The 12,262-nt window shown below is 38.3% G+C and overlaps 1 protein-coding gene across 1 annotated transcript; it reads right to left on the bottom strand.

Moving 5' to 3' along the window:
• Positions 1–268: 268 nt before the first annotated feature.
• Positions 269–1,195, bottom strand: LOC130678964 (olfactory receptor 8S1-like). The gene has a single exon (XM_057486523.1). The coding sequence runs from the start codon at positions 1,193–1,195 to the stop codon at positions 269–271; it is 927 nt and encodes a 308-aa protein (XP_057342506.1).
• Between the last annotated feature and the right edge of the window lie 11,067 nt (positions 1,196–12,262).

The raw sequence follows: 12,262 nt of genomic DNA, 5'->3' as shown, positions 1-12,262 counted from the left end.
AAGGGAAACAGGATAGGATCAAGCCCCATCAAAGGTGCAAAAAGACGATTCAAGGAAAATGGCAGGATTAATACAGTCATTTGATGTTTTGTTTGCTTCTAAGCCAGAGTAAATTTGTTCCACCTTTCTCAACCTGATCCCTAAACAGCTATGTGAACTTGCTATGAAATTTTTCCTAACTCCAACATCATGACATTCAGAAAATGCTCTTAGTGTTAGCCAACAATAGATCATGTTGTAGTGAACCCCCACCATCTTCTGTGTCTGGTCACCTATATTGGAGATATTTTCTAAAGGTCCTTCTCACAGCTGCTTTCACCTCATTGTTCCTCAAGCTGTAGATGAGGGGATTCACTAAGGGAGTGACCACACTGTACTGTACAGACACGATCAACTCCAGGGGTGAACCTGAGGTTGTCATGAGATAGCGAAGGAAACCTGAGCAATAAAACAGGAGGATTGCAGTGAGGTGAGAGGAGCAGGTGGAGAAGGCCTTGCCTCTACCTGAGGAGGAGCTGATACTCAGGATGGTGGAGGCAATAAGGGCATAGGAGAATACAATCAACAAACAGGTTCCAAGCCCATGCACGAGACTGGAGCACAGTAAAACAGTAAAACTGTTAGAGACATCAGAGCAGGACAGAGGGAAGAGAGAGGGCAGCTCACAGCTGTAGTGGGGGATGGACTGATCCTCACAGAAGTCCAAACTCATAGCCTGTAGGATGTTGATGAATGCATCCAGAAAGCTCAGGCCCCAGGATCCACACACCAGACTATTACAGAGCTGGCTGTTCATGATCTGTCCATAGTGCAGAGGGTGACAGATGGCAACATAGCGGTCATAGGACATTACTGAGAGCAGGCAGCCTTCAGTGCCCCCAGTGACAAACACAAAGAAAATCTGAGCCAGACAGCCCCCCACAGAGATGGTTTTCTTCTGGGACACGAGGTTTTCCAGCAGCTTGGGCACAGTGACTGAGGAGTAGCAAAGATCCAGGAAAGAGAGGTGACTCAGGAAGAAGTACATGGGCGTGTGGAGGTGAGAATCAGTCCTGATCACCAGCAGCATCATGAAGTTTCCCATCACAGTTAGGAGGTAAATCACTAGGAACAGCACAAAGAGCAGGGCCTGGACACGGGGGTCTGCAGACAGGCCAAGGAGGATGAACTCTGTGATGGCACTGTGGTTCCCCATTTGCAGAGACTGTAGAATAGAAATAAAAAGAGGAACAGAGAATGTCTTCAGCAAAGTGATGGAGTGTGGAGCTCCAAGCTCCTGTTCTTTATAGAAACATCAAAAAACAATCAGACAGTCAAGAACCAACTTTGTAGGATTTCTGGGAAACAGTCAAAAGTTTATAGTAACCAAGTGAACACTCAATAAAGAAAAGTGCAAGTTAATAATAGTAGTAAAGCTTTGTGTAATTTTTATTTTTCCTTGCCTACCCCCTTCCAGTCTCTGTGGCCATATTGAAGATGACAGCCCAAGTTCCTAGTACAGATCCCTGGTCCCAGATCTGGAGGGAGCAGAGCAGACCTTATTCACAAATTATTGTGTTTGCTGCTCTAATTTGTCTGGGGACTCCTGAAGGACTTATGCAAGATAGTTTGTTTCATTTTCACATAACATGAATATTACTCAGGGATCAAATGTGTCACACATTGTTTGAAAACTTCATAAGGCTAACAAAAACCTATAGCTGCCTTGGGCAAAGATTATGGGTGAAACATAAAATAGACCACCTATAGCCTGGAAGGCAAAGCTTGGGAGAGAGTTTCTTTGGGGAATTAGAGTGCTCAACAGTGCCTGTGTGTACTAGTGAATTAAGAAAGCTATACAGTAGCCCAGTTTCTTTCTTGCTCAAAGAAGACTCAAGAAGATTTTACATTTTCACTTCTGGCTGATTTTTAGTTTCAGTGCAAGCAGGAAGTGAAGTCAAAGGTAGAATTGTAAACACTTTGGGAAAATGTTAGGTTGAGTACCTCAGCACAGATCCGGTTGCGAAGACCTAGAGAGGTGTTTCAAAATTTAAAAAATTTTTAGCTCAGGAAATCAAGGAAATCTCTGGCAAAACACTGGTTGAAATAAAGCTCAACGAAAAGAGACTTCAGTAAGCACATAGCACAATATATAATCTTTGCAAAAATAGTTGGAGAAATCACTAAATAAGAGAACTACAGCTTACAAATATCAAAACAGAAAAGGAGGAGAATCTAATTTCCAGAGTCAACACATCACAAAATGCAAATGTGTTGTGTTCAACAAAATATTACAAGAGATATAAACAAGAAAGTATGGCCCTTTCAAAGGACAAAAGTAAGTTTACATGAGCTGTCTATAAGGCAACCTAGATATTGTTCTTACTACACAAGACCATCCTGCCTCCAGCTTTATTGAGATGTATAGTGATGTCACTATTACCTTAATATAAAAAAAGATAAAGACAGCACAAGATAAGAAAATTACAAATATCCTTTATGAATATGGAGGTAAAAAGCTCCAAGAGAATACTGGCAAACCAATACTGGAGGAGTTTTACTCCATAAACAATTAGGATTAAGTCCAGGAATAGAAGTGTGATTCAATCTAAGAAAATCAATAAATGTAATACACAATATAAGTACAACAAAGAAAAAAATAGCTCATCATCTCAGTTGTCAAGACAAAGCATTCAAAGATCTTTTTATGTTATGAAACACTTAGAAAACTATGAACAAAGGGAAATTGATCAACATGGCAAAGAGCATTTAGGAAAAGAAAAATGCAGTTTGCATAGTAGTCTTCATAATGGGCAATACTTCATAATGGTGAAAGAGTGAAAGGTTAACCCTTAAGAATTGGAACAAGACAATGATGTCTACTCATTGTACTGTAAGTTCTAATTAGAGAAGTAATACAAGAAAAAGGTAGAAAGGCATTCAAATTGGAAAGAAAAAGAAACTTCTATTAACACATGACATGATTTTATAAATAGAAAATCCCTGTGAACAAACACAAAATTGCTAGATCTAACAAAAAATTTCAGCAACATTGCAGCAAAGTTCAGCAAAGAGTAAAGAGCAAATATATGAATCAGTTGTATTTTCATAAATAATCAATGAACAATGTGAAAAGTAAATTAAGAGCACAATTTAAAACAATAGTATCCAGTAAAGTAAAATATTTATGAAAAACTTAAGAAATTGAACACTTGAACTCTGAAAATTATAAAATATTGCTGAAAAAATGAAAGATCTAAATAAATGGAAAGATATTCCATATTCATGGATTGAAAGACAATATTGATAAGATGTTCAAACTATCCAATCAATACAGAAATATCCAATGTTTTTTATTCATGAACGAAAAATCTGACCCTCAAATTCATATAGCATTAGAAGGGATCATGAATAGCCAAAATAATCTTGAAGAAGAATAACTCAGTTGGAGGGCTCGCACTTCCAGATGTCAAAACTTCCTACAAAGCTATGTTAATAGAAAACTGTGTAGTACTGACATAAGGTTAAACATATAGACCAAAGAATAAAGCTGAAAACCCAGAAATAAACCCATACAACTATGGCTAATCACTGGTACTTAGACCATTCAAGAAAGGAGGAAGTGTCTCTATAAAAAATGGAGCTGAGACAATTGGAAGTCCATGTGCAAAAGACTGAATTTGACCCCCAATCTCATATCATATTGAAAATTAACTCAAAATAAATCAACAACCTAAATATGGAAGCTAAAACCGTAAAACTCTTAGTGGAAACATAGTTTATCACATTCTTGGATTTGGCAATTGTTTCTTTGGTATGTCACCACGAACGTGAATGATAAAAGAAAAGTAGGTAACATTCAGTTCATCAAAATTAAAAAGTTTTGTGCATCAAACAACACTATCAAAATGAAAAGACAATCTACAGAATATTTGCAAATTGTATGTCTGATAAGCATCTGCTATCCAGAAATAACTTTGACAGTTCAACAAGAAAATGCAAAGTATCCAATTAGGAAAAGGGCAAAAGTCACAGACATTTACCAAAGAAGATACACAAGATTGCCAAAAAGAACATTAAAAGATACTCAATATCCAGAGTCATTTGGAAAATGTAAATCAAAAACCATAATGAGGTACTGCTTTACATCCACTGAGGTGGCTGTAAGAGTAATTCACCAAAACCCAATATGTAACAAGTTTTGACATGAATGTGGAGAAATTGGAATCCTTGTACATTGCTGTAAGAAATGCAAAATGATACAGCCATTGTTGAATATAGTTTGATGATCTTCAAAAAGTTAAACAGAATTACCATAGCCCTGCAGTCCACTCCTGGGTATATAACAAAAGTATTGAAAACAGGTACTCCAACAAGTATATATACACCCATGCACATAGCAGTATTATTCGAAACAACTTTAAGGTGGAAATAGCCCAAATGCCCTTCAACAGATAAATTGATTAACAAATTGTTGTATTACACACAGTGGAATATTATTCAGTCATAAAATGGAATGAAGTATTGATACATGCTTCAATGAGGATGAAACTCCAAAACATTAGGCTAAGTGAAAGAAGACAGGCAGGGAAGTCACGTATTGTATGATTCCACTTATTTGAAGTATCCAGAAAAGATAATACAGATAAAATCCATGGAGACAAACAGAGATTGGTGGTTGCCAGGGTCAGGGGTAGTTGGAGTGAAAATGCTCAGTGGTCTCAGGTGTTACTTTGAAGTGATGAAATGTTTTGAAACTGACAGAAATGGTTATTGAACAAAATTAGTAATAAAATCTATCCAATTAAAAATAGTTACTTTTGCCTTATGTAAATTTTGTTTCAGTAAAACACCTACTAAAAACAGCAACAAAAGTGAAAACTCTAATGACCAACTCAATTAAGAGAATATTTCCAAATTGGATGATGACCTAATTTAGTCTCTTTCTCTTAGCTGAAACTGTGCTCAACTATTTTCTGTATACATTGTATATTGTGGTAGATGGCGTAGACTGAATGTTCCAAATCTGTCTTCTTTTCTGCATCCTTCAGAATTTTACCCCTATTCAAGACCCACCCAAGGTGCATAACTGCTTTTTGGTATTACTTTTGCCTTTCTTTAGCTTTTTCACATGGTAATTTCACATACAGTGTCTATTTTATCTTTGGGACAAGATTAAAAGGTGTAGACACGAGCATGTGTTCAAGAACCAGTACGTGAGTGTGTCTGTATGTGTTTACTTCTTTGTCTCTGCATGTGACGAGGTGGTAGAAGAAATGAGGGAGGAACTTGCTGAATAGATTTTACAGAAGAGAAAATTGAGTATCAGATGTTATGTAACTTGTCTGAATTGCCAGTTTGAAAAGTCAGTATTTGAGTTCATTATGTAGGGGCCCAAGGCAAGAGGTCTTTCTGCCAAGCATTACCTTTCAATGAAGGCGTAGCACTGAATATCCTCAACCATCGGGCATTTCTGGATCTTTAAGTTTATCCACATATTTAAAAAGACTCACTGCTAAGGGCAGACTAGTGTACTTACCCCTGAGCACCCCATGGACATCCTTTCTTCCTGCCTTTGCTCAAACATCTCTGGATGCTCTGCTTTTCAATCCAAAATCTTTCCTATTTTAACTGTCATCTTAAACTCTTTTTTCGATCTTCCTTGGTAATTTCCTTCTCCAAACTTACCATAATATGTAGTAGGCCAAATATTGTTTAGTGAGAATCTGATGAATTCTTGGCTCTGGTTTTTAATTCTTAGAAAACAACTGGGCAAATTATTATGTCCAGTTTTTTTAAATAAGGAAAGTATTTGGATATTTTCCCAAAAATCATCCGCATGAGTACAACACTGATCTCTATTTTAAAAAGGCAACTTTCCTGTCCTATCCCTTCCTTCTGAAGAATTTTTTGGATTTCCTCCTAAGTATGACATAATGTCTCCCCCCAGTATGATACAATTCATCACCTCACATTAAGTAACTCTTCCCTAAATGCTATCTCATGAATCACTCTCTTGGTATGGTAGTTAGTGTTAATATTTATCTCATGTATTTCTTTCTTTTCCCCTCCAATGCCATCAGAATGTCTTCAGAAAAGTGGGCATGCCATTTAATATTTTGTACCCAGAAAATCTGGCACAGTGATGGGAAATGCACATGAGTGTTTGTTCATCTTGCAGAATGAAGGAAGAAAATAGTGGTTAGCATTGTACAGACTGTGTAGTTAATGTGTTTTGGAGAAGAGCTCAAGCCCATAAAGCTTGATAAATATTTAGGACTAAGGTGAAGTGCAAGGGAAAAGGGGAAAAGATTTGTGTGTGTGTGTGTCTACCTGACTCATGTATGTGAGGAGGTACTCCACACTCAAATTTTGACCATACTAGAAAAACTGTTAACCTGTGACTCTTAAAAATGGTTAAAACGATGTTTTCTGTCCCGTATATTTACAATACTAGAAAACCATGACATTCAACGTATAACCTCCCACCCACCCACGCATCCACACATCCATCCATCCTCCACTTATCCTTGTCCATTTCCTAGTCATCCATTCCTTTGTAATTCAAAGATTCAATTTCACAATCCCTCTTTCCATTTCTATAGAACTGTCTTCTATTATTTCTCCATAAACCCATTTTTTCAGATGCCAAATTTTCACACAACTGCCTGTATATGCCAGGCTATGCTAGGTATTGACAGGACAGAACCTCTCTGTTCCTCTGTTCAACTGTTACATGAATAATCTTTTTTTCCCTTAGATTTTTTGCCACTCTTGCCCTGCATTCAGGGATATATTCTCTCAGCCTTTCCAGTGCGCAGTTTCACGCCTGATATGTGTCTATACACGTAGGCTCTGCCTATTCATGAAAACTATTATCTGGATTGGCAGCATCACACAGTCTTCTGACCGGTCCCTTTATAGCTCTAATCTGCCCTGTATTCTCAGGCTTTGCACTGATTCCACAGACTGTGACTTGGGTTTTGTCTGACACACTCACAACAAGTTAAATCCCATAGAGCAGCCACCTTCCAAGTCCTTGTTCTCTCTTGTCATTTATCCTCTGTTAATACTGTATATTCAACAGTTTCCTAGACTGTGGGAACTTTTTACATTTCATTTACATCACTAGTCTTCTTACAAGGCTAAAAAATGCAGCATATATGGTTCAAAACAAATTAGTTCACCATGAGGGGACAGCCTGTTGGACAAAATAAGAAATAAGGAGCCCTTCATCTCCTTATTTGTCAAATCCTGTTAGAAGAAAACATCTTCTCTGGTACTTATACTAGCAAAAAAAAAAAAAATGAAGCATAAATGAAACTGAGGTCACTTATATAAGAATATGAACATTTCTGTGTTTGGAATTTTCTGTGTGAATTAGCAGATAGTTGTTTTAATTAATCCACATTTACTCCTTCAGCCCCTGGTGCTCACTTACCCCTGCAGAGAGAGATCACAGTGCTTTCAATTCATACTGACGTTTGGGTGACTGAGCCGGATCCAAAGAAGCAGAAGGAATGTACATCATCTTTACCAAGAGGAAAGTGAGAGCAACATAGAAGTTAGAGTGCCACTCCTGATGGAAAGCTGGGTTTACAAATCTGCATAAGTTGCAGTATGAGAACACTTCTGCCAAAAAACACTCTACAGATCAGCAGGATGTTGAATTTTGGGAGTTATTTTGCAGGTCATTTGTCCTACTGTTTTCTCCTCTAGAATGAGTATACTTTTAAATACAGGTTAGCACTGCAAGTTCAGCTCAGTTTTAACACCTCTGTATCTAATGAGTAATGGTTATGATGGTGCTGATGATGTGAAGATGATGCTGTACACCCTGCAAGCACTTGATATGTATTAACCAACTTATTTTGCAAGTAAGTCTTACCTGATGGAGGTCATTGTCTTCCTTTATCCTTTTACTTTATAAAAAACAGGTGAGGAACTGAGGAAAGGAAGTTAGGCAACTTGCTCAAGGTCACAAAGGCTCCAAGTGCTGGAGATGAATTTGAGCTCCGGGTTTGACATGTGGTGACCACACCCTTTCTTAGGGGACGGATAGAGGAAAATATGCCTTGAGAGTGAGACCTAGAGCAAGAGATTCCTATCACTTTGCTGGTCTCCAATCTATTTCAAGTAAACTGTTAGTTAATTACACAAGTTCCCATCACACTGAGACCGATAGGTTAATGAGAGGGGACCAGAGAGGTTTGGGGTTTCCTCTATTCACTGATCATGGTAGAAAGCGCTGCATGACCCGGGAGGGGATAAGTGGGTGGTCAGAGGCAGGATTAATCCCCCGGGTGTCGGGGAGGCTCCAGAACTAGAAGAAGGGATGGAAGTAGACAAGTATGAAATATTAACAGCATTACATTTAATTTTTTTCTTAAATTTTCGTTGGCTTCTGCCTGTCTCCTGTGTGCTACAGCACCTACATCAGTTTGGTCAGTTTTGAAGGAAAGAGTTGGATGATAGTAGAGAAGGGAACTTTCTATATAAATGTGAATGGACCATAAACAGGAGCAAATATCCATCTATTATCATGTCCTCTCACCATCCCTCCCCTGACTGTCAGCCTAGCTGATATACCCTGCTTTCATTGTATTCCTAGGACTAATGCAGAGTTTCAACCCAGAATGCATGAAATCTGCATGCCCTCCGCCTGACATACATTACTGAGGCCAGACAGAATTTCCCATGTAGCTGCTTAGAGAGGTGAGCACACAGACCGACTGCATGGAGTGTGTGAAAGTCTGCCCCTAATTGGGGCTCAGTCTCCAGCAGCTAGAGTGTATATGGAAAGACCCAGGTGATCTCAGAGATCCAGAAAGAGGTCAAATGAGGAGAGGGAAGGAAGAGAGAGAGGGAAACCAGAGAATCGGGACATTACCAAGCTCTGGCGTTTTGTGACTCAGAAGACTTCCTGCTGTTCTGATCTTGAATCTGAGACTGAGAGGTGTCTGTGTTCATGAGGACCAGTAGTTTGATAACTAAATTATAGGACTTCAGATGGTTGATTTCTCTTGCTAGTTCCCCAAGAGAGCAGTGCAAACTATTCCCCAAGAAGCTTCAGGACGCTCATCCTATGAGCTCTGGCTTGGTGCTTCTTTTCTGTCCCACTGGCCACCAGGATTCTCAAAACCTCTGCAAAAGGTGTGGGGAGCTCCTCTCTGACAGCGTTATGCCCAACCACCTGGGCTTCATTTGTTTTAGTTTCCTGTCTGATTCTAAATACTATGCTAGGAGAATCTGTGAGTGGTTCTCAGATATAACCCTTCAGAAGGGCAGGTACAGACTGGGAAGCTGTCACTGGCTGGCTGAGCCTGGCAGGTCAGGAGATGGAGGAGCCTGTATCCTTAATTCTCTAGAGTCATAAGTTGAAGGATAGTTTTAGACTCATACACAAACACATTTTTAAAAACTCAAGGGATTCTAGTTAGTTTGTCCTTTACAACTTTTGTGTTGAAGCTTTGACTTTAATGAAACTGTCAGGTGTCCCGTGAGCTTTGAAAGGAGACAGGTGGGTGGCGGCTTCAGTGTGCGCTTTGTCTCAGGATATCACACTTGGGGAAGTAAAGGAAATCTGGCCATTAACCTTTAACTGACCTTCAGGTTATTTCCCTTTACCCACATGGTTTGAATTCATACGCATCTCTCAGATGAATATTTCAGTGATCACTGTGTCAACAGAAAGGTTTTCAGGGAAAGAGCTGAATGTGGGTCATGAAAGCCAAGGGGAGAGATGGTGTTAAATTGAGCCCTCAGCAGTGACACCCACAGCAGTTTGATTCTGAGGGATTAGAAATGCAAAGTACCTGTTATTTTAGACTCACACTATATTATCTATAGAGAACGGCAAGCATTATTCAGACTGAAGATGAGCTACATTTGCATTAATGCTAAAAACTGGTGTTTACAAAATTTTGGAAGAGAATGAGACCAGAGCAACAGTAAAGTAATAGTCAATGCTTATTAATTTCTTAACAAATTCCAGGCACTGTTCTCCATGTTTTACACCTGATAATTCCCCACAACAATGTTAGGAGCTGGAAAATTCTATTACCCTCATTTTGCAGGAGAGGAGACTGAGGCACAGTGGAATAGTTAGTCTAGTTTACAAAGTTATTCAATGGTGGAGTCAGCGTTCAAATTTATATCATAAGATTTCAAACTTTGCTACTTGTAACTGAGCTAAACAGTCTCATAGAAGGAAATTGAGTTTAAGGTTTTTTTATACATGTTTACAAGTACAAAAGGAGCTGTAGATTCAAGAAAGACGGGGAGACCGATACAGCAAAGTCAAGCGCTATGATAGAAGGCTGGGCTCCTGCTGTGGGTCTGTCTGTTTGTTCCAATAACAACACTGACTTTTTTTATTTGATAGACTCTAAAAGAGTAATATTAACTAATGGTAAATGGATACTTAAGAACAATACCAAGGCACACAGGAAGCAAAGAACTCTGTTTCAAGAAAAGTCTACCCATTATGAACCAGCAGAGAGGATGTCATCAGTCCCAGAAGATGGATAATCATTCAGCAAAGCACAGATTTTACAAGTGATTGTCTTAGGGATCTTTGCTGATTTCATACCTGACCTTTTGGGCCAAGTGTCTTTTCTTTTCCTTGAGTTGTAAATTCCTGCTCTTATGCGCCAAGATCAGCAATATCATTTGAGCCTCAAAACCCTAGGCCCCATTCTCAACCCCAAAAACAGCAGATACCCAGCGCATGTTCTCTTTCTTCCCCTTGAACTCGCTGTGTGGCCCCAGGAGTGCTGTGTTATTTCTAGGTATTTTAATTAATAAACTTCTATTTTTCCAAAATAGGTGTGTGTTACTGAAGGGTGTCTTGCAATCAGAAGAACCACAAGGGCTGGTCCTTCCACAACATTGGTTATTGATAAGCTGAGACCAGCACAAAACAGTAGTATACATGCACCGATGGGTAGCACATTATGAACAAGGAATTAAGAATAATTCAATCTATCCTCCTGAAAGCCTAAATCAGGAAAAATGTAAAAAGGTGTGAAGGAAAGAAGGACAAACAGATGGAAAAGGGGAGGGGATGGAGGGGAAAACTCTTTAGAACAACTGCTAGATAAATGAGTGAATGGAATAGGGAAACATTGGTGATATTCGATAGTAGGGATGTTGTTAAATAAATGATGACCGCCGTTCTTTTTTCTTGATAAAATACAGTAGAGACTAAATATTTTTAAAAATGGGAATGGTTATTTTATGATAAACAAAATTGCTTATGAATTATAATTATAGCTATCTATAAGCAGGTAGCCTAGATACATTTCTTATAGTAAAAGTGGACTGATATAAACCTAAATGTTAACATTTACTGTGCAGTAAAAACATTTTTCTGTTTTTAATAATTTCTTATTTTAAAATATTTAAAGAAAAATATTAGTAGTTTACATGAATCAACAATACTTTACGATTTCAACATTGTTAAAATTAAAGTGAAAAATAATTTAAACTGCTTAGCATTATCCAAGAAATATTTTCAATCTTGTATCTAATATGAAGAAAAATAGATAGATGTTGATTTGTTTCATAAATCTGCATATTGCAAAAATCATTCAAACATGAGACAAAAGATCTTAAAGAAATTCTGAGTCATCATAAACTACAACTTTAATGAATTATCTACTAAGAATTGAATATTTGATGAATATTCCTTTTATAATGCCACTAAATAAACAATGCAAAACATCTGAAATTTCCAAAGTGGAAAACAAGTAGAAAATATGGCAAGAGATTGGAAAGAAATGAAACTGGTCCATCTTATATGAAATTTGGAAATCAGACAATTAGTAAATGTTTCGTTAGTGGAGGTGATTATTAGGAAAAACTGCATTAGCCAAATTTCCTTTTGTAAACACTTTTTTAAAAACAGAGAACAAAACCTTAGGTGAATTTACTGAATCAATGAAAGAGCCAGGAGAAGTCTGCACAAGGCAGTTGCCTGGGGGAAAAGGGACTCCATAAAGTGAGAGGGACACAGAAAGGGAAGAGGGGGCCTTAACCAGCTTCACTCTGAAAGCTGCCTGGTAATTTCCAAAGTTTCCACAGTTTGGACAAAAAGCCAGAGGCACCTCAGAGCCTCAAATTGCAATATTTTAACTTAGAGTTATGGAAATTACATCAGTCCTTAGCCTATGTTTCTGTGCAATCATTGGGGCAGGGAAATCTTCAGATCCATCCTTATGCTGAGCAGCCATTTGTTCTGCAGGGCGGGTACAGGCATAGGTTCCCAGTTCTTGGCCTCCCA

This window comes from Manis pentadactyla, chromosome 10 (genome assembly GCF_030020395.1).
Source record: "Manis pentadactyla isolate mManPen7 chromosome 10, mManPen7.hap1, whole genome shotgun sequence".
Lineage (NCBI taxonomy): Eukaryota > Metazoa > Chordata > Mammalia > Pholidota > Manidae > Manis > Manis pentadactyla.
Note: the sequence above shows the minus strand (reverse complement) of the source record. Positions and strands in the feature narration are given on the sequence as shown.